Raw genomic sequence first — 19,679 nt, forward strand, 5'->3', positions numbered from 1 at the left:
CGTGAGTCAGTGCCGTGGCTGCCCGTGGGAGGCCGACGCACATGGCCCCGCCTTTCCCCATGACCTTCACTCGGTCACCGCAGTGACCTTGAGCGTTCTCCGTTCGGGCCCTATCGACTCCGCCTTCCCGGGACTCGAAATCTAGGAGTTGTTGCATGTTTTAGGTCTGCTTCTCCCATCCAGGATTCCGCAGCTTTGTGGGAATATTGGGTCTGCGGTCTAAGAGACCCGATGGTGTTATCTTGGGAGAAGGGGGAAAGGGGAAAGGGGCAGCGCATGCCCTCCAGCTTGGGCAGGCTAGGCTCCGCCTCTCATGCATATGCAGATACACTAGCCTCTCTGCTCGTCCGGCCCTCTCATTTACATATGTATGTCGTTTCCCTGTCCCGAGCGATTTCGCCCACTCCTCTCGCGCACAGTGCGCCCCGCCTCCTTCGTTACGTAAGAGCGTTCTCGGCTTCAACCCCTCCCGGAGCCTTTCCGCGTCTCCTCTGATCACGCCCCCTCGGCGGCCGCAGACGCAAGTGCGCCGCTGTGGTTCGCAGCGGCGGGGCTGGACCTTCCTGAAGGCGCGCCCGCTGGCTTCGCCGGCTCCGCCCCTACTCATCCCGTCACGCAGGCGCTGCCAGCCTCAAGTGTCTGATTAGCATAGGGCGTCAGGCCCCGCCCCCTGCTTTGCATGCGCACGGCCGGCCCCGCCCCCGCTGTCAGCTGGAGGAAGCCGAGTAGGAAGCGGCCGCGATGTCCTTTTGTGTCCTACAAGCCGCCAGCGGCGCCGCGGAGTGAGGGGACGCGGCGCGGCGGGGCGGCACGGCCCGAGGAGGCGGCGGAGGAGGGGCTGCCAGCGGCCCCTGGCTCACCCCGGCGCTCCGGGCCGCTCGGCCCCCATGCCTGCCCGCCCGCCCAGTCGGAGCCCCAGGTCTGGGGGCGGAGGGGAGCGCCGCTGGGGGAGTGGGCGGGCGGGGCGCCGGGGGCCATGTGCGAGCGCGGCAGGGAGGCAGGCGGGGGCGGGCTCCAGGCGGGGTCCGGCTCCGGGACCCGACAGGGTCACGGTCAGGACCCGGGTGAGAGCCGGACGAGGTCAGGCTCTGGGGAGGATCCGGCGTCCAGGTTCTGGTGCGCCGGTCTGGGGCAGGGGTCGGCTCTGACTTGGGCTGCAGGTCCCGGCCAGGGTCGAGCTTGGGCCTCGGATCCAGTCCTAGGGCAAGGTTCAGTCCAGCACCTGGAGCATGCTGAAGTCCCAGGGGCGGGCCGAGGTGGTACATGGGGAGGGTCCCTGTCGGGGAAGGGGCGTTGAAGACCACGTGGGGGCGCTCGAAGGGGCCTTGGGCCACCCTTCTCTCTGGGTCAAAGGTCATCTCACCGGCAGGGGAGAACTTCCTCCTTCTTGGCACTCCCCTTTTACTTCCTGATAACCTGATAGAGGTCCCCCGCGGGCGGAGGGGGAGGGAAGGCGCGGCAACTTTAGGCAACTTCCCGTAGGTGTACGCAGGTTGTGGGGGCGGGGCGCCCCGGAGGTAGAGGACTCTGCGGCAGCAGGAGTGTAAGAGTGAACGTGCTGGTGGGTGGGGTGAGGGGGTGTGCAAGGAGGTGGAGCCACGCCTGTCGTTGTGCCTGGGATTGGGCTTGCTGGGACAGGAGGGGGCATTGTGTCAGGTGTGAAAGCCCTGAATGTGTTTCCACAAGGGTTGCTGCCTGTGAGTGTGGGAGCATAGTGAGAGTGTAAGTGTATTTGTGAGTGAGTGTGATTATGAGTCTTGAGTGTGACTTTGTTTATGGGTATGCACTTGGGGAGGATTGTGGGAAGACAAATCTGAGCATGGGTGAGAACTGGGCTTGGGAAAGGCGAAGTGTGAGAATGAGCATGTGTGAATATGGGAGGACACCTGAGAATCCAGGTGAGTGGAAATGTATGAGGGTGTGAACACATCAACTGCCCTTGGGTTTGTGTGCCTCTGTTTACACTCTTGAATGGAGGATACCCAGGTGATGGGGAGATCACTGAGGTCCCCAATATCTGGAGAAAATTGAGAGATGTCCTGCTTCTGGCTGGGTATTCCAGATGGGGTTGAAGGTCGCCTGGGGCCAAGGTTACCCTGCTCCCTGGCCTGGGTGCGAGTAGGGTGTTTCCAAGCTTCCTGCAGGTTCCCAAGTGGCAGACTTGCTGTCAGTTACTGGCCCTGGGGGCTCTGGAGACTTTTCCCATAGCAACTGCTGGAGGGGGGGCTCTCTTCATGGGCAGCCCTTCCTTGGACTCTGCCCCCCACTTCCTCCCCCTGGCTAAGCGTGGAAGCCTGGCCCCAAGCCTGGGGTTGGACAACCAAGGTGGCAAGGTGTCTCTTCAGCCCCCATCCCAGCACCTCCCTGTGACCTGACAGGTCTCTCCCCACAGGTGACCAGCGCCATGTCCAGCCAGGTGGTGGGCATTGAGCCTCTCTACATCAAGGCAGAGCCAGCCAGCCCCGACAGCCCAAAGGGTTCCTCGGAGACTGAGACCGAGCCCCCTGTGGCCCTGGCCCCTGGCCCAGCTCCCACTCGCCACCTCCCAGGCCACAAGGAAGAGGAAGATGGGGAGGGGGCTGGGCCTGGTGAGCAGGGTGGTGGGAAGCTGGTGCTCAGCTCCCTGCCCAAACGCCTCTGCCTAGTCTGTGGGGATGTGGCCTCCGGCTACCACTATGGAGTGGCATCCTGTGAGGCCTGCAAAGCCTTCTTCAAGAGGACCATCCAGGGTGAGCCCCCAACCCACCCCTGTGCCCTTTGCCTTCTGGGCCTGGTGCTACCCAATTGGTGCAATGCTGGGTGGCACTAGACCCCCAGACTGCCGTGGTACCACTGGGGGTTGGCAGCCTGCTGTTCCTAGGCCTTCTTATCTCCCAGGAATGCTCTTTCCCTAAAAGTTAAATAAAGCCACCGGCATGTGTTGATGGTTTGGATATGGGATGTGAGAGGGGACTCGGGACGCCTCCTAGGTTTCTGGGTACAATAGACCCAGCACTTTCCACAGGGGCTCTGAAAAAAATTTTTTTTTTTTTTTTAAATTTATTGGGGTGACAGTTGTTAGTAAAGTTATGAAAAATTTGAGACAGCCTCTGCCTCCTCCTAAGCTTTGCTCTTGCTTCTGGCAGCTGCTGGCCTCTCACCAGCATAGAACATGACCCCCTTTATGTTGATTTCCCCAAAGCAGCACCAGCACAAGGCAGGTTTGTTTGGCTAACAGAGAAGCTGCATCCTAGTTCAGTATCTAACTTTAAAAAGACTCGTAGGCACCCCTGCTAATAGTACTCAGGGATTTCTCTCAGGAGAGCATATCAAAATATGAGTGAGCAAGATGGTGATGTAATAGGCATTACTTGGGATGTGCCTGTTATTTATATTTTTACGTTACTTTTGGTTACTTTGGGGTTATAACATGTAATTTTTGAGAACAGTTCTTGAGTGCTTACCAGGCTCTGTGCCCCTTTATGGTCATGATGTCAGTTATCCTCATAGCAACCTATGAGGTGCCAGCACTGTTATCATAACTGAGGCCCAGGAAGGTTTTTAAAACTTTGTTCAAGTCCCAAAGGTAGAAAATGGCAGAACCAGGATTTGAACTTGGGTCAATTTAGGTCCAGAGCTGAGCTCTTAAATGCCAGACTGCTGTCTCTGCTTATTACTAATAACCGAACTTTGGACAGGTGCCTCACGAATGATTGTGACATTCCAGCGAGTTTTGACTTGGCCTAGACTCACTAGTCTAAAACTTCTGTGCTCTCTTCTGGCTCTGAAGACCAGTGAGCCAGCAGTTCCACGTCCAGGTGTCTCCTACGCACCTTGGAACTGTTCATTCTCTGTTGATTCAGTTGACAAATATTTATTGAGTACTAGCTATAAATAGTAATCACATATTGAATATTTAGGTGTTGTGAACCAAGCCAAATGTGTTAACCTCAATTACCCCCTTGAATTCTCACAGCCCACCTTTGTAAGTACTGTTTTTATCACTCTAGTTTCATAGATGGGAAAACTGAAGGTTTGAGGGCTTAGGTATGGCACTTACTCAAGGTCACACACATTTGGTTAGTGGAAGTGTCAGGATGGGATCCTGCCAGCTTCCAGAGCCTTCACAAACCTGTGCTTTGTTGCCCTGGCCACTGTTCCAGGCATGGGGACATAGCTGGGACTAAGGCAGGACTGCCCCGCCTTCAAACAGTTGACATTCTAATAGAGGCGGGATAGAGAAAATGATTAATTGCACTCAATTGTTATAGTATGTATAGCTGTTACAGTATAGCTGTAGTATAGTATAGCCGTTATAGTATAGTAAATGCTGGAGGGCTAGGAGCAGGGTGTGTGCGAGGAAACTGGCTAGATCTGGGGCTCTGGAGGGCTTCCTTGAGGAGGCGTCTTGAACTGAGTGTGGCAGCCTGAGTGTGGAAGTAGGGTGTAGGAGAAAGTGTGCTATGAGGAGAAAGGCGTCAGGGGCGTGCTGGCTGGTTGTGTCATTCAGTCTTGGCGGTAGCCTTGTGAGATTGGGAGGGCTGCCATATATCCATTCATCCGGTTATTATGAGAGCCCACTATGTGCCAGGCCCTGTTTCTAGTGCTGGGGCCAGTCCTAGCCCTTTTGAAGTTGACAGTAAAGGGGGGAGACAGATAATATAGAAGATAAATATGTACATATGTGGCATATTAGGTGGTGCTGAGAGCTGATGAGAAACTATAAAGCAGGGACAAGTGGCTGGAGGTGTCTGCAGAGGGCATTTGGCATTCTCACAAAGTGACCAGGGAAGGCGTCCCTGAGGTGACAACGGGCAGAGATCCAAAGAAGGGAAGGGGGCTGCAGGCTCTGAGGCAGGGGCCTGGAGCCAGAGCAGAGTGCAAGAGGGGTGAGGTCAGAAAGGGGGTGAGGACCAGGGGTATAGGCCTCAGGCTGCGGGGTTTACATAGGCTTTTACTTTGAGAAGGGAGCTCAGTGGAGGGTTTTGAGCAGGGAAGGGACAGGATCTGACTTAGGTTCAATACAATGCCTCTGGCTGCTGTGTGGAGAGTAACTGAAGGAGGCAAGGACGGCAGGAGGCCAGAGAGGAGGTGAAGTGACTGGCGCGGGTCAAGGGTAGAAGCAGTTGGCCAGGGGCAGAAGAGGTTGGCTTCTGGACATATTAGGAGGTAAAGCCCACCAGGATCAGTTGATGGGTTGGATTTGAGGTGCGAGAATCAAAGGCGTATCCTAGATTTCTGCTTGGGCACCTGGGCAGATGGAGTTACAGATTTTGGAGGTTAGATCGGGGGCTCCATACAGAACAGGTTAGGTTTTTGAAGCCTTACAGACATGCAACATGTCAAGGAAGCAGTGGGATATGAGTCTAGAGTTCAGGTAGGTCTAGGCAGGACATAAATTTGAAAGCCCACGACTAGGTAGGATCACTACGGGAGTGAATCAGTGGAAATAAAGTCCGAGGGCAGCCCTGGGGTTCTTCAATGGAAGGAGCCAGGGAAATGCAGAAACTACACGGTGGCCAGTGAGGTGGGAAGAAAACCAGTTATGTGTCCTAGAAGCAAAAGAAGTGTTTCTAGTAGGATGTGACCAACGATGTCCAATGCTCCTTTAGGCCATTTAAGATGAGGATGAGAATTGACCATCTCGTGTAGCAACGGAGAGGTCATTGTGCCCTTGAGGAGAACAGATGAGGGTAGTAGAGCCAGGAGACATGGCTTGACAAGAGGCTTGGGACAGATGCAGCCTGATTCCCCTGGTCCCAACCTTTCTCTTGCCCAGACAGGGGCCCCCAGCGCAGCAGCCATTCCCCTCACTGCCCCGGGCTTCCCTGCCCCACTCACGGCACTCCTGCTCTCCCCAGACCTGTGCTTGCCCGGGGCGAGTCAGGGCTCTCCTGTCTGCTGGGCCCCCTCCAGGCCCTGGGAGGCCGCCACTGGAGCCCTGCCTCTTCCTGGCAGGGAGCATCGAGTACAGCTGTCCGGCCTCCAACGAGTGTGAGATCACCAAGCGGAGACGCAAGGCCTGCCAGGCCTGTCGCTTCACCAAGTGCCTGCGGGTGGGCATGCTCAAGGAGGGTGAGCGCTGGGCAGGGGCCTTGGCGAGGGCTGGGCTGGGGCCTTGGCGAGGGCTGGGAGAGTTGGGCACAGGGGGCCCAAGAGGGCAAGGCCTGAGAAGTTCGGGTGGAATGGACTAGGCAGGAGGTTCCACAGAGCAAGCCACCCCCAGCTTCATGGACATAGCCCTGTCCTACAATTCAAGGGGTACGTCTGGACCGTGTCCGGGGTGGGCGACAGAAGTACAAGCGGCGGCCAGAGGTGGACCCACTGCCGTTCCCAGGCCCCTTCCCTGCTGGACCCCTGGCAGTAGCTGGAGGCCCTCGGAAGACAGGTGAGTGCTGTGGGTCCTTGGAGCGCTAGGGTCGGGTGGGGCTAGGACACAAGAGACCTATCTGGTGTCATTCATCTAGGTTAGTAATTTTGGGCACTGGAACCCAAATTTTCCCTTCATCTATTCACTTATTCATTTCCTCCAAGAAGTATTTCTGAAAATACCTTTTCTGTGTCAGTCCCTGAGTAGTACCACTGGGGATGGGGACAGGTTTTGTAACACTCAGAACCTGTCCACAAACAGACTGGCTTCCCCTGGGAGATAGGTAGAGCCCTTCCCTTAGGTGTCTGACCCTGCAGGCCAGTGGCTGTTGAGGAAGGCCACAGGGGGACTGACTCTGGGAAGATGCTTGACCCTGAAGAGCCTCCTGGTTGATGAATTCCAGTTCCTCGAATTCCAGTTCCTCTTCCAACTGTCACTGCAGCCCCGGTGAATGCACTGGTGTCCCACCTGCTGGTGGTGGAGCCTGAGAAGCTGTATGCCATGCCTGACCCAGCGGGCCCTGATGGACACCTCCCAGCTGTGGCTACCCTCTGTGACCTCTTTGACCGAGAGATTGTGGTTACCATCAGCTGGGCCAAGAGTATCCCAGGTAAAAAAGGCCAGGTGATGCGAGGCTTCCCCCAGTGGGCCAGGCCATGCCTGGCCGTAGTGCACCTGCTCAGCCAGGTCTGCTCCCCACTGCCCTCCAGGCTTCTCGTCACTGTCGCTGTCTGACCAGATGTCAGTACTGCAGAGTGTATGGATGGAGGTACTGGTGTTGGGTGTGGCCCAGCGCTCACTGCCGCTGCAGGATGAGCTGGCCTTCGCTGAGGACCTGGTCTTGGATGAAGAGGGGGCGCGAGCAGCTGGCCTGGGGGAACTTGGGGCCGCCCTGCTGCAGTTGGTGCGGCGACTACAGGCTCTGCGGCTGGAGCGGGAGGAGTATGTTCTGCTGAAGGCCCTGGCCCTTGCCAATTCAGGTGAGTCTGGGTAGGCACTGACAGGTCTCCTTTAGGCCCTCCATAACTTTGATGGTGGCACAGCCCCATTTTGTGGACAAGGAAAACTGAGGCATAGGGAACAGAGACTTGCTGAAAGCCACAAAACAAGGCAAAGGCAGGGCTAGGAACTGCACATAGGATTTTGAGCCCTAGTGCCACCATACTTACGTGGAAAGGTGAATGATTTAGAGGAAGGAAGGTAGGGAGGACAAAATGGAGCCATAATTGAGAGAAAAGGTGGGCCCTGGCTCAGGGGTAGGAGCCATGAGTGGTGCCTCAGTCAGCCAATCAGCAAATCTGTGTCTGGCTCCTCTGTAGGCCCATCCAGCAGTACCCAAGCAGACATGGGCTCTGCCCTTCCTGGAGATGGCCCATGCCAACAGTTCTCTCCCCTCTCCTTGCAGACTCTGTGCACATTGAAGATGCTGAGGCGGTGGAACAGCTGCGAGAAGCTCTCCATGAGGCCCTGCTGGAGTATGAAGCTGGCCGGGCGGGCCCCGGAGGGGGTGCTGAGCGGCGGCGGGCAGGCAGGCTGCTGCTCACGCTACCGCTCCTTCGCCAGACAGCTGGCAAAGTGCTGGCCCATTTCTATGGGGTGAAGCTGGAAGGCAAGGTGCCCATGCACAAGCTGTTCTTGGAGATGCTCGAGGCCATGATGGACTGAGGCAAGGGGTGGGCATGGATGGGGGCGCTGGCAGGACCCGCCCAGCATGGGGTCCGCCCCAAGGGGGCAGAGCTGGGGTCTGGGCAGTGCCACAGCCTGCTGGTAGGGCCAGGGCAATACCATCAGCCCCTGGGAGCAGGCCCTACGCCCTCCCCTCCCCCTTCCTCGGGGGTGTTAGAAGCTGGGAATGTGTGCGCCCAGGCTCTGGGCATAGTGCTGCCCCTTGCAAGCCATAACATGCCCCCAGAGTGTAGGGGGCCTTGCGGAAGCCATAGGGGGCTGCAGGGGATGTGGGGAGGGGGCAGAAGCCTGATCTCAGGGAGGGAAGGGAGTGGAGGCCACAGTCTCCCAGTGGGTGATGCTTTTGCTGCTGCTTAATCCGACCCCCTCTCTAGAGCAGAGGGGTATTTGGAGAGCAAAGGCCCCTGCCCCCTTCGCTCCTCTCATCATTTGCATTGGGCATTACTGCCCACCCCTTCAAGCAATAACTCCAAGCAGGCTCCAGCTCCTGGACCCCTGGGGTGGCCAGGGCCCCCCATCAGCTCCCACCCAGCCTCCTCAGGGGGTAGGGAAAGCACTGCCTCTATGCCCTGCAGAGCAATAACACTATATTTATTTTTGGGTTTGGCCAGAGAGGCGCAGGGACATGGGGCAAGCCAGGGCCCAGAGCCCTTGGCTGTACAGAGACTCTATTTTAATGTATATTTGTTGCAAAAAGAAACCGCTTTTGGTTTTGAACCTTTAATGAGAAAAAAATATATCGAGCTCAAGAACACTGTGTGGTGTGTCACTGGGTCAAGAATTGGGGATACACGTGGCAAAACTAACAGGAAATACACAAACAAAGCTACACATGGTCACAGAATGAAAAACTGGTGCCTGGCTCGATTAAGTCTCAGTTTCCTCGGAACTCAGCAGCATGTTGGGGATCCCGCGGCTGATGGGGAACATCCGACCAGACTCCGGGCATTGCAGGGTGCCCTCCAACACTTCCACCTTCGGGGAAGAGGGGAACAGAGCTGAGCACCGGCAGCCTGTGGGGGTGGCTGGCTGCGAGGAAGGGGAAGCAAGTGATGGGCCAGTTCTCACCTCCAGCAGCACGTGGTGCATTTTCCTCAGAAATGTCTCATCTTGCTCATACCCCTGAATCGGCCCTTTGGGCACCTCGATCAGACGCAACTGTAGGCAAGAGGCCTAAATCATCTCTGGGGATCCCAGACCCTGGCCTGGTGCAGGGGTCTGCGGTGTGACCACCCCTACGCCCCACCCCACGCCAGAGTGTGCACGGGGAGGGGGAGGGTCCTCACGTGATCAGCCGCTTCCAGAAGCACCTCCCACTCAACCTTGGGTATCATACGCGCCACGAAATCCGGGTTGAACTCCACATTGTTGATGCGGACCTCGGTGGCCTGCGGGGCGGAGGGGTTTAGTTAGGCAGGAACCAGAGCCTGGTTTCCCTATCCATTCCAGAAGAGGGGCGCGAGACCGTCCCCGGGCGGGTACCTGGAGGCGCAGGGGTAAGCCACGGGGTCCCACCCCTCGCACATGCGAGCTCAGCAAGTTGTGGGTAAGCAGCTTCATGTCGCCACAGCGCTCTCGCCAGGCCGGAACCGGAAGAAAGTCGACACTCCTATTCGTCACTTCCGGGGCCGCTCTGCTCTCTATCCTATTAGACGGCTGGTAGGAGCGGAAGCAGCGAACTTGCTGGAACTTCTGGTGCGCGCCGGAGCCAAGATACAGCGTAAAGGCCTGGTCGGGTCAGGGGTGGCTACCGGAAGCATCCCTGCAGGAGGTTGCTAGGGCGCAGGCCCAGTGGTTTTGGCTGAGGCAAACCTCCACTCGCTACAAATCATGTACAATGCAAATCATATGTAAGATAGCCGCAATGCAGGGGCTTTCGTTGAATGCAAAATAAATATGTTGTACTCTTACACAGGCGCCTGACACCGTCGTCTCCCGCCCCCACTTTCGGTTAAGGAACGGAAACACTGCCCCAATCTGTCAATTAGGCCCATCACCCCATCCTTGCATGCAAATAAGCTGCGCGGCTGCCGAAAGCTCCGCCCATTTATAACTGCGCCAATGGTCCAGCCCCAAATGCAAATAAGCCCAACGTCCTGGAAGCCCCGCCCCTGACGCGCCCCCCACCGTGGTGGAGGCGGCCTGCTGGGGCAGTTTGCTGAGGCTCCGCCTTTTGCAGGGTTCTGCTGCGGTTCGGAGCTCCAGGCCCCGCCTCCTGTCGTTGTCACTTGGTGGGGGCGGGGCAGTTGCGGCCACGGAGCTGGGCGTGTGATAGACGGGGATGTACGTCCTGGGACACCGAACCGGCTCGCTACTCGCCCGGGCAGCCGCCGTCCAGTGTGCGGCAGCGGCGGGAGCTAGAGCGTACCTGGAAGGAGGCCCAGAGTGGACACTTGGCAGGGTCCGCTGTTTCAGAAGCGCCGCTGCAGCTATGGCCCCTATCAAGGTGACCGCGGGCCTGGCCTGACCCCCTACCCCCTCCCATCCCTCCAAGGCCCTTTGCCACTGAAGGCAGTGGCCCCCAGCCCCAAACCCTGCTGGCCTCTCTCTTTCTTGCCCTACGCACCTCTCCCCGCCGTCCCCCTTATCCCCTCAACAAGACCCCGTGGCTGTTCGACCGTTCTCGCCAATTTTAAGGGCCTCCTGCACCATCTCTTGGGACGGTCCCCGAGGCTCTCCAGGCTTCTCTTCCACATCTAGTTTGCGACATCCTGTGATGGGTCTCCACCATTTTCAAGCGATTGAATACCATGGCTTCCCCCACCTTCTGGAACCTTCTCCTTTGCCCCCAGGGTCCCTTTTCTACCCCAATACATAACCCCCCTCCCAGCCATACCCTCCCGCATGCTTTTGTCAGGTTATTGGGCATCACTCTGATTCCCATTTTCTGAAACAAGTGTCTCATAGAGCCCTCACTGTACCTTCCCCATTCCACTCCACCCACAGCTAATTCCCACCCTTCTGCTTAGTCCTTCACTCCTCATCTTGAACCATTCCCAGCTCCTTAGAATTGCCTTCTCCACCACCTCACTCTTCTGAGACCCCCTCCTCCCTCTGTTTCATTCTACTCTCAACCTTTGGGCTTCTCAGAGAGTCTCCCCAACCCCTGACTTTCCCTTTTGTCTCCGTCCTGCCTAAAAGCCCTCACACACGCCCAGGTAGACCGGTGCTTCCCCCTTCAAGAGATTCCTTCTTTCATTCTATACCCCCTGGATGTAGGGACCTGCACCACCATCCCTTCCCCGCCTGCTGCTGCCCCCTCCCTTTTTCTCTTCTTGAGAGTGGGACACTCAGACCTGGCCAGGGGCCTCTCCCTCCGTTCCGGTCTCCTCCAAAATACCTGCCCCTCCTCCATCTGCTCAATTATCCCGCTTCTTTCCAGTAACACAGCTTGTTTACTCAACTCCTTGCGACACCCTGGAGGCCTTCTTTCCCTTTTACTGTTGTTACCAATAGGTCCTCAAAAGGAATTGGGCCACCTTGAAATCTGGAGGATGTGGGGTAACCAGGCAGTCAGGGGAGAGGGGAGGGTAACAGGGAGGGGCCTCTGGAAACTGACAGGATTTTCCTGACTTTCGTCAACCCTGGCTCCACCAGGCACTGCTAGCTGGTCCTCCTACCAGGCCCTCTGTCCCCCTGGCTCTGATTTGCTGCCCTTCCCTTGCCCTCCCTACCTGCCCCCCCCCCACTCCCTGACCCTTACCTTGGAGTCCTTCCCTCTAGGTGGGAGATGCCATCCCATCCGTGGTGGTTTTTGAAGGGCAGCCTGGGAACAAGGTGAACCTGGCAGAGCTGTTCAAGGGCAAGAAAGGGGTGCTGTTTGGAGTCCCTGGGGCCTTTACCCCCGGTTGTTCCAAGGTGAGATCCTGCCCTTCTGGGTCTCAGCAGTTGGGATCTTGTATACCTGTTTGTATTGTTCATAAGTCTTCCACTTCATCCTGAGGCAGCTTGCAACAATAGTATGTAGATGATATGACAGTTAAAAAGCTATCAAGAGTGTTCAGAAAATAAGTGGAGGCTCTGAAAAGATAGTGGTACCAGGAATACAGGAGAAAGGGACCTGCTGTGAAATCCAACAGCTCTTATTGACCCTGCTGGGTGGCAGGCACTATAGAAGGTACTTGGGACTCAGGTAAATAAGACATAATTATGCCCATGGGAAGTTCATGGTCTTGACCACAGAACACTTAAGTGTGGATCTGAGCTTCCTACTGGCCAAGGCAAAAAGGAACTGTGGTTTACACAGTTCTCATTGTCTGATGAAAGGTATCAGAGAGGCAGTTTCCCCTTTCCTGAACCTTTGTTTCCCCTCCCCAGACCCACTTGCCAGGGTTTGTGGAGCAGGCTGGGGCTCTGAAAGCCAAGGGGGCCCAGGTGGTGGCATGTCTGAGTGTGAACGATGTCTTCGTGACTGAAGAGTGGGGAAAAGCCCACAACGCAGAAGGCAAGGTGAGGTGGGGGTCCTGCTTGGCTCAGGGGCCAGGCAGGAGATTTTTCTTGTGACCTTTACTTTCTCATTAGGTTCGGCTCCTGGCTGACCCCACAGGGGCCTTTGGGAAGGTGAGTGTACCCCCAACCCCCACCCTACCAGGCAATCCCTGTGCCAGGCCTTAGAAACAGGGACTTGGATGGACATGGCCAATGTAGGGAGCTGGGCGGCTTGGCCTGTTCTGGGGGTTTCTGACCCTTTTCTCTGCCTCTCAGGAGACAGATTTGTTACTAGATGACTCGTTGGTGTCCCTCTTTGGGAATAGACGGCTCAAGAGGTAAAAGTGAGAGGGTTCTCTGTGGGGTTCCCCTGCCACCCCCCCCCCCATCTCCATTCCCAGCCTCAGGTTGTTGTAACTGGCCCTGCCCTTTTTCTGGCAGATTCTCCATGGTGATAGATGATGGTGTAGTGAAGTCCCTGAATGTGGAGCCTGATGGCACAGGCCTCACCTGCAGCCTGGCCCCCAACATCCTGTCACAGCTCTGAGGCCCTGGGCCAACATACTCCTGAAACCCTTCCTATTTTCATCTGCCCAGTCAAGGGCAGAGGGCCCAAGCTCAACCTCAGCTGGGCCACCCAATTGGAACCTTGGCCAGATTTCTGCAATAAACAAACACTTCTGGTTCACATCTGTCTCCTTGATTTTGAATCGTTGATTTGCTAAGTCCAAGGCCTTAAGACACTCATAGTTGTGGGGGTTGTGGGGTTGTGGGGGTAACGGGCAGGCAGGGGCTAAAAGGGGGATTAATATAGGAGACCTTGATTTAATTTAGGAGGTAATCAGGTAAGGCTTTTTTTTTTTCTTAAGGTTTTGGGGAAGGGGAACAGGGACTTTATTGGGAAACAGTGTGTTTTTCCCAGGGCCCATCAGCTTCAAGTCAAGTTGTCCTTCAATCTTAGTTGTGGAGGGCGCAGCTCAGCTCCAAGTCTCAGCTCCAAGTCCAGTCGCTGTTTTCAATGTTGGTTGCAGGGGGCGCAGCCCACCATCCCATGCGGGAATTGAACCAACTACCTTGTTGAGAGCTCGTGCTCTAACCAACTGAGCCATCCGGCTGCCCCAGTAAGGCCTCTTGAAGGAGGTGTTATGAAGCATCAGTGTACAAATGGAGAAAGGGCTAGTGGTCTGAAGAGCAAGGGAAGGAGCGTCTATGCAGAGGGAGCACATCGGGAAAGGCCCTAGGCAGACAAGAGCTTGGCTCACACCCAGAACTTTTTCATTTGATCTTTGGGTGCTGGTTGATCTCACTTAGACCATAAACCCTAGGGTAGGAACTTTGACTCTAAACACCACCCCCCTCTCCCCCGGCCAAGCCCCAGCCCCACCATTTTTTCAGACTGTTGAACCCCCTCCCCGGAGCACCCACATCCCAGGAAGGATCTTTGGTCCTTGGGACCATCTGACTGGCAGAAAGAGCTTCATTAATAGAGGCAGTGCTGGTTAAGTCCAGGAGAGCTCCCTGGAAGAAGAGACAAGGTGAGCTGTGGACGGGAGAGGATGGTGAGGCCCTAAGCAGTGGTTGGGGTACTGTGAGGGTCTGGGGACGTTGCTTTCTGCAGGCCCTGCTTTTGGGCCTTTGCCTTTTGGCCCTGGGAAGCCATGTGCTTGGCAGTAAGCAGCGATTATCAGGCCCCTGCTGTGTTTAGAGCTCACAGCCTAAGGGGGCAAGTGCATCAGGTGTAGTAAAAATCCTCACTGACTAGCCTGTGGGATGTGTCAAATGGAGCGCAAATAAAATCAGGCGGCTTTGGCTAGAAATAAATGATAAAGATTTATTCAAGGATCTTAGGGTTTATAGACCGGAGACACAACTAGGCAATACCCAGAGTGTTCCGAAGAAGAAAGAAAAGCTGAGGGTTCTGAGAGTAAAAAGTACATTCTTGAGGAGAATGGATCCTGCATTCTTAGCTTCTGGTTTGTCCGAGATAGTAATCTGTGTGACTGGCGTCTGGATAATGGATGTCAGGTGGTCTGGATAGTGAACATTCTTTCCTTCGTCCTTTAGTGGGTAATCAGAGGGTTATCTGGAGGCTTGATGTGTATGCATGCCTCGGAGAGATGGTGGGAGATATGGTGCATTTGGTTCCAAACCAGAACCACAACAAAGTGAGTCCTCATCTTTTTGCTGGTGGAAGGTCTTATAGTCAACTTGTAAAAAATGCAACACCCATGAAGTGCAATGAAGCGAAGTGTAATAAAATGAGGTGTGCGTGTATATCCAGGCACGGAGGCAGGTTTGGAAAGTTCATTTTCCCAGGTCAGTTAGAACAAGAATAAAATTGTTTCCTGGCACTTCAACCTACTTGATTTTAGGAATTTAGCCACTTGAGTATAGTGACTTCATTTCAGTTCTTCACTCTATTCCTCAGGTGTGAACTCTTGCCGCCCTGTGATAGCACAGAGAGGTTAAGGAAGGGCCTGGCTCATTCAGCCACTGAAAAGGAGTTCAGATTTGAGCCAGTCAGCCAGCTTCCGGGGAGCTTTAGTCACTGTGGTGCTGCCCTGCTGTGGTCCTGTCAGCACCAGGCTCCCTGCCCTGCCTGGCTATCTGCAGGGGCTCAGAGATGTCTAGGGCAGGCCACACTCACTGTGAGGTCAGGGAGAAGGTCAAGGAAAGGCCTTTTGGAGACACGGCCCTGAGGCAGTGTGATTGGTGCCCCCGGCAGAGGGAACAGTGTGGCCATAGGTACAGAGGGTGGAACAGCCCCACGTTGCTGCTGCACACAGGACAGCTAAGGCAGAGAGGGTGCTGGGAGGGAGGGGGACTTTTAAGACTTGGTAAGCCACTTACCTTTCCTCCTGTGGGCACCTCAGGCCAGGGAAGGATATCTGCAGGGCAGTGTTGGGTTAGATTCGTACCTGGGCTTCTGTGTGGAGGTAGAACTGTAGTGGGGGCGAGGGGGAGGAAGTGAGACACCAGGTGGGCAGTGCAGGGAAGAACTGATGACTGAGTGACATCCCACAGGTGGGGACTGATACCTGGGTACCTGTTGGGTGTTGGGAGGTAGGGGGTCTGGGGGGCACTGGCTGGAGGTGAAAGGGCTGGGTGTTGGGCTGGTGTCCATGTGGATGGGGCACTCAGCAGGGGGGACCACCCACCCACCTTTAGTTCTCTCCCACAACCTGCCATCACTTGGGGTCCTGGGCTGGGGCAGGACAGGGGGCTGACCACTCCTTTGTGTCACAGCGCTGTCCTTGACTTGATGGTGGAAAGGCCCTCTCTTTTGTGGACACTGTGTCTCTTTTTTTTTTTTTTTTTTAAAGATTTTATTGGAGAAGGGGAACAGGACTTTATCGGCGAACAGTATGTACTTTCAGGACTTTTTTCCAAGTGAAGTTGTTGTCCTTTCAGTCTTAGTTGTGGAGGGCGCAGCTCAGCTCCAGGTCTAGTTGCCGTTTTCTAGTTGCAGGGGGCGCAGCCCACCATCCCTTGTGGGAGTCGAAACCGGCAACCTTGTGGTTGAGAAGATGCGCTCCAACCAACTGAGCCATCTGGGAGCTCAGCAGCAGCTCAGCTCAAGGTGCTGTGTTCAATCTTAGTTGCGGGGGGCGGAGCCCACCATCCCTTGCGGGACTCAAGGAATTTAACTGGCAACCTTGTGGTTGAGAGCCCACTGGCCCATGTGGGAATCAAACCGGCAGCCTTCGGAGTTAGAAGCACGGAGCTCCAACCGCCTGAGCCACCAGGCCGGCCGACACCGTGTCTCTTAATCCGCCTGTCACACAAATGAGGAAACTGAGGCATAGCGCTTCCCCCACAGTCACCTGTGTGCACACCAGTGAGTGGTCTCGAGCACCTGAAAGCCCAGGGTGGAGAGAGCGTCCGAGTGGGCGGCTGCACCCCTGCGCCCTTTTTCCTCTTCCCTGCGGCAGACCTCACGCCACTGGGGCAGATCTTTGCTCTCAGAGCAAGTCCAGTGTCTATACTGCCACTCAGCTGCCTCTGTTTCCTCTCCTCCTGGCCTCTTACCTGGCTGGCTGAGGCCCAGCTAGGCCTCTGAGAGGAAGCGTCCCCTCCAGGGTCCTGTTGCCACTGGCTGGACCTTTAGGCCAGGATGAGGGGCTTCCAGGGCTCGGGTGGCCCCTTCAGCCAGCAAGAGAGTTGGGTGTGGGTGGAGGTGGGGCTTCGGACTCGGTGGCCCTGGCTGCTGTCCATATGGCTCAGCTTGATGGGGTGGGTGTGGGGGTGCCCTGTGAGCTGCTCTGGGTGCTGGAAGGCCCCAGATCGAATGGCAAAAGAACATGGCAGAGCTCCTGGCAGACAGGCCAGGTTTCAGGCCTATAAATAAGGGATGCCAGGCCATGGTGGCCTGGACCAGTGGATTCTGGAGGCGGAGGCTGTGACTGGCAGAGCAGGGGGCATGATCTTCATGGGCTGCTTGGTGGCCAAACGGCCAATGTTAAAACCAACCAACCAGCCCACCCACCCATGCACCCTGAAACAGCCTACCAACACATCCCCAAATAAAACACCTGCCTGTCCTGACCTGTCCAAGGCCACAGCAACCCCACCTAGAAAGCCAAGGGTTTTACTCAGCATCCATGGTTCTGGGCCTTTTCTGGGCCAAGAGTTCCTTTGAAGCACTAAGAGCAATGCCTTCTTCCTTAGAAAATGCATGTTTGTACACATGTGTGCACATATGCACACATGGATACCTAATGTTCTTTAACGGTTTCAAGGAACACCCGAAGTCCTTCAGAAGTTCTAGGGGGGCCTCTATCCCCGCCTGAAGGCCTCATAGCAGAGTAGCGTCACTGGGCTTTGGGCTGAGACCACCAGACTGAATTTGACCTGCTACTGAAAAGCTGGTGACCTTGGGCAGGTGATTTAGTTTTTTCTGACCCCACTTCCCTCATCTTTAAAGTGAGGATGATGTGGGGGAATAAATGAGACAATTTACATAGAGCATTTGGCACAGTGCCTAGCACACAGTAAATGCCCAATAAATGGTTATAGAAAGAAAAATAAAAAGAAGCCCTGCTCTCCACCATGCAGCCTGCATGTCCATAGGGAAAAGCTAGGAGTGTGGAGAGAGGTCCAAACCCAGTCCTGTCACTGAGGATTCCTGTGGCTATGGCTCCATCGGTCTTTCTCCTCATCAGTATCAGGGGGCTAGTGACTCTCTTATTGTCCATTGTCTCTAGGCCCCCAGGACCCTCCAGAAGTTATCTGGTGCCTGAAGTCTCACCCTAAGAAGCTGGGAAGATGTCTCCAGGGGCATCTTTGCCAGGCCCTAGAGAATCAAATCTGAGCTTCTGAGAGAAAAAGAGGGTCAGAGGAGTCCCAGCCTAGACTGGCTTGGGTACAGCCACACAGGCGCCATGATCAGAGCCGTGGAGGCTACTGGCCCCAAGGGAACACACCCTGCTGGTGGAGGTTGGGGTTTGGCCACACAGGCACTGAGAAGTAATAGTGGAGAGAGAAAAATGTGAGTATGTGTTTATGTAACTTAGGGAAACACTGTGTGAATGCACATTCGTGGTGGTAATGAGCGTGCATATCAATCTGCCATGTTATTTATATTTACATCAACTCCCTGCTTGATCTGGCAATCGTATCTTTTTACTTAACACAGGTAAGTTGCCCTGCTCAGGATGGGGAACACAGGAGATACTCAACACATGTTTTGGGAAAGAGTAAAAAGTGATGGAAGGGAGGGAGAGAGAAAGCTATCCTTTTCCCTGCTTAGCTCACAGATATGGAATAGGAAGGTTGATAATCTAGGGCCAGTGTGGCAGCTCCGTAATTATTAGGGACCCACGTTCCTTCCATCTTGCTGCTCTGTCATATGGCTTCTGCTTCACAGTCCGTTGTGGCTACTTGAGTTCCAGCCATTACAGCCATAGTCCAGCCAGCAGGAAGGGGGAAATGGGGAACAGGAGATAAAAGACTGTCTTTTAAAAAGGGTTTCTGGAAGCTGCCACCTATCATTTCCACTTATATCTCATTGGCCTTATATCTCCCAGCCTCTGTCCCTGCAACCTTGGTGTCCATAGTCACCCCAGTTTCTTAATTTTGGGTCCTCCAAGCTCCTGCCTCTTCAGCATCTCCCTGACAGTGTTTATCACCCGAGACGCCCCTCCTTTTCCTCTTCTGCCCAAATCGCTCTAATCTTCAAAGCCTCAGGTCAGTCCTGTTTGCGGAGGATGACAGCTTGTTCCTGGTCCCTTTCCGGAACTGGTCCATATGGCCCACACCCTCAGCTTCATTAAAGATGGAGTTTTTTGACGTATGATGTACGTATCATAAAACTCACCCTTTAAAAGCATACAATTCAGTGGCTTTCAGTCTATGCACCAAGTTATGCAACCACCACCACTACAAAGATGGATTTATAATCTCAGTGATTTCTCCTAACATGAAGCTGCTTGTCTCTTCTGAGCATTGCGATTATGTAGTTACGAAAGGCACATTCAGACCCTTGGGCGTTCCACTTGCCCTGTGCACCCCCACAGTCACATCAGGTGTCTGGCATCCAGGGGCTGTTTGCTGAGAGTCATCAGGGGACAAAGTGGTGAGAACAGGTCAGGCACGGGCCCCACTGGCATCACTGCAGGATCAACTCCAGGTCCCCAGCATGTGTTCTGATGGAGTCGCAATGCCATGAAGCTCTGGTTCCCACCTCAATGTGCTCACAGTTAGTGGGGGCGCCAGCCCCTGGATGAGTGTTTGCAGTCAGCACCGTTGAGCTGTAGCCCAGGTCAGGGAGCTTGGGGCATTACAGAGAAAGGACCCTGCCCACAACTCTACCCTCCTTGGAAGTAAGGGAGGGACAAAATGACTTCTAGCTGTGTGACTGAAAAATGAGTAGGCGATAGCCAGGTAAACACAGGTGGGGAGGGTGTTCCAGGTGGCAAGAACAGCCTGTGCTAAGTCCTAAAAGTAAAAAAGATGATCGAAGTCTGGACTGAGCAGAGCAGGTGAAAGCAGAGATGGGATTTTGTCCACAAGCTGTGGCTCAGTTGGGTTTTCTTGGTGGACGTCTGGGTGTCTCCAGTATTTGGCAAGGGGCAGCTTCAGACACATTTCTATTTTCGTTTTCTCTTGGGCTCCTTCCTCAGTGCATGTTCCCAAATGCCAGTATTCTGGGTCAAAGGGCTGTGGCAGTTTTATTGGTCTCTGGAAACTCTGAGGCCATTTTGAGGGCTGTCAGCGA

General features: G+C 55.1%; 3 protein-coding genes across 5 annotated transcripts; 2 read left to right on the plus strand and 1 right to left on the minus strand.

Moving 5' to 3' along the window:
- Nucleotides 1-691: 691 nt before the first annotated feature.
- ESRRA (estrogen related receptor alpha) lies at nucleotides 692-8,789 on the plus strand. Of its 3 annotated transcripts, none has more exons than XM_074336567.2 (7): nucleotides 692-919; nucleotides 2,393-2,729; nucleotides 5,841-6,054; nucleotides 6,239-6,367; nucleotides 6,792-6,959; nucleotides 7,060-7,329; nucleotides 7,755-8,789. In XM_074336567.2, exons 2-7 carry the CDS (start codon nucleotides 2,655-2,657, stop codon nucleotides 8,012-8,014), a joined length of 1,116 nt encoding a protein of 371 aa, XP_074192668.1. In that variant the 5' UTR covers nucleotides 692-919; nucleotides 2,393-2,654; the 3' UTR covers nucleotides 8,015-8,789. The 3 variants fall into 3 exon arrangements, with proteins under 3 accessions (XP_074192668.1, XP_074192666.1, XP_074192667.1); XM_074336565.2 differs by having other exon boundaries at nucleotides 694-919; nucleotides 5,938-6,054; nucleotides 6,753-6,959; XM_074336566.2 differs by having other exon boundaries at nucleotides 696-919; nucleotides 5,938-6,054.
- TRMT112 (tRNA methyltransferase activator subunit 11-2) lies at nucleotides 8,740-10,001 on the minus strand. The gene is made up of 4 exons (XM_019737825.3): nucleotides 9,518-10,001; nucleotides 9,322-9,423; nucleotides 9,104-9,193; nucleotides 8,740-9,010 (listed from the first exon to the last, which is right to left on the minus strand). The coding sequence occupies exons 1-4, from the start codon at nucleotides 9,593-9,595 to the stop codon at nucleotides 8,903-8,905; spliced, it is 378 nt and encodes a 125-aa protein (XP_019593384.1). The 5' UTR covers nucleotides 9,596-10,001; the 3' UTR covers nucleotides 8,740-8,902.
- Nucleotides 10,002-10,178: 177 nt separating this feature from the next.
- On the plus strand, nucleotides 10,179-13,151 carry PRDX5 (peroxiredoxin 5). Its single transcript, XM_019737824.3, has 6 exons — nucleotides 10,179-10,481; nucleotides 11,759-11,893; nucleotides 12,353-12,484; nucleotides 12,557-12,595; nucleotides 12,740-12,801; nucleotides 12,905-13,151. Exons 1-6 carry the CDS (start codon nucleotides 10,317-10,319, stop codon nucleotides 13,008-13,010), a joined length of 639 nt encoding a protein of 212 aa, XP_019593383.2. The 5' UTR covers nucleotides 10,179-10,316; the 3' UTR covers nucleotides 13,011-13,151.
- The last annotated feature ends 6,528 nt before the right edge of the window (nucleotides 13,152-19,679 follow it).

The sequence above is a fragment of the Rhinolophus sinicus genome, chromosome 14 (assembly GCF_057876585.1).
Source record: "Rhinolophus sinicus isolate RSI-liver-muscle chromosome 14, RSI-T2T, whole genome shotgun sequence".
Lineage (NCBI taxonomy): Eukaryota > Metazoa > Chordata > Mammalia > Chiroptera > Rhinolophidae > Rhinolophus > Rhinolophus sinicus.

Coding starts and splice junctions, on each gene's coding strand:
- TRMT112 (XM_019737825.3), bottom strand. CDS start 9,595: ATGAAGCTGCTTACCCACAACTTGCTGAGCTCGCATGTGCGAGGGGTG. Junction 9,424..9,517: donor GCTTACCCCTGCGCCTCCAG/GTACCCGCCCGG, acceptor TCCGCCCCGCAG/GCCACCGAGGTCCGCATCAA. Junction 9,194..9,321: donor TTCTGGAAGCGGCTGATCAC/GTGAGGACCCTC, acceptor TCTTGCCTACAG/TTGCGTCTGATCGAGGTGCC.
- ESRRA (XM_074336565.2), top strand. CDS start 2,405: ATGTCCAGCCAGGTGGTGGGCATTGAGCCTCTCTACATCAAGGCAGAG. Junction 6,368..6,752: donor TGGAGGCCCTCGGAAGACAG/GTGAGTGCTGTG, acceptor GATGAATTCCAG/TTCCTCGAATTCCAGTTCCT. Junction 7,330..7,754: donor CCTGGCCCTTGCCAATTCAG/GTGAGTCTGGGT, acceptor CTCTCCTTGCAG/ACTCTGTGCACATTGAAGAT.
- PRDX5 (XM_019737824.3), top strand. CDS start 10,317: ATGTACGTCCTGGGACACCGAACCGGCTCGCTACTCGCCCGGGCAGCC. Junction 12,485..12,556: donor CCCACAACGCAGAAGGCAAG/GTGAGGTGGGGG, acceptor CTTTCTCATTAG/GTTCGGCTCCTGGCTGACCC. Junction 12,802..12,904: donor GGGAATAGACGGCTCAAGAG/GTAAAAGTGAGA, acceptor TTTTTCTGGCAG/ATTCTCCATGGTGATAGATG.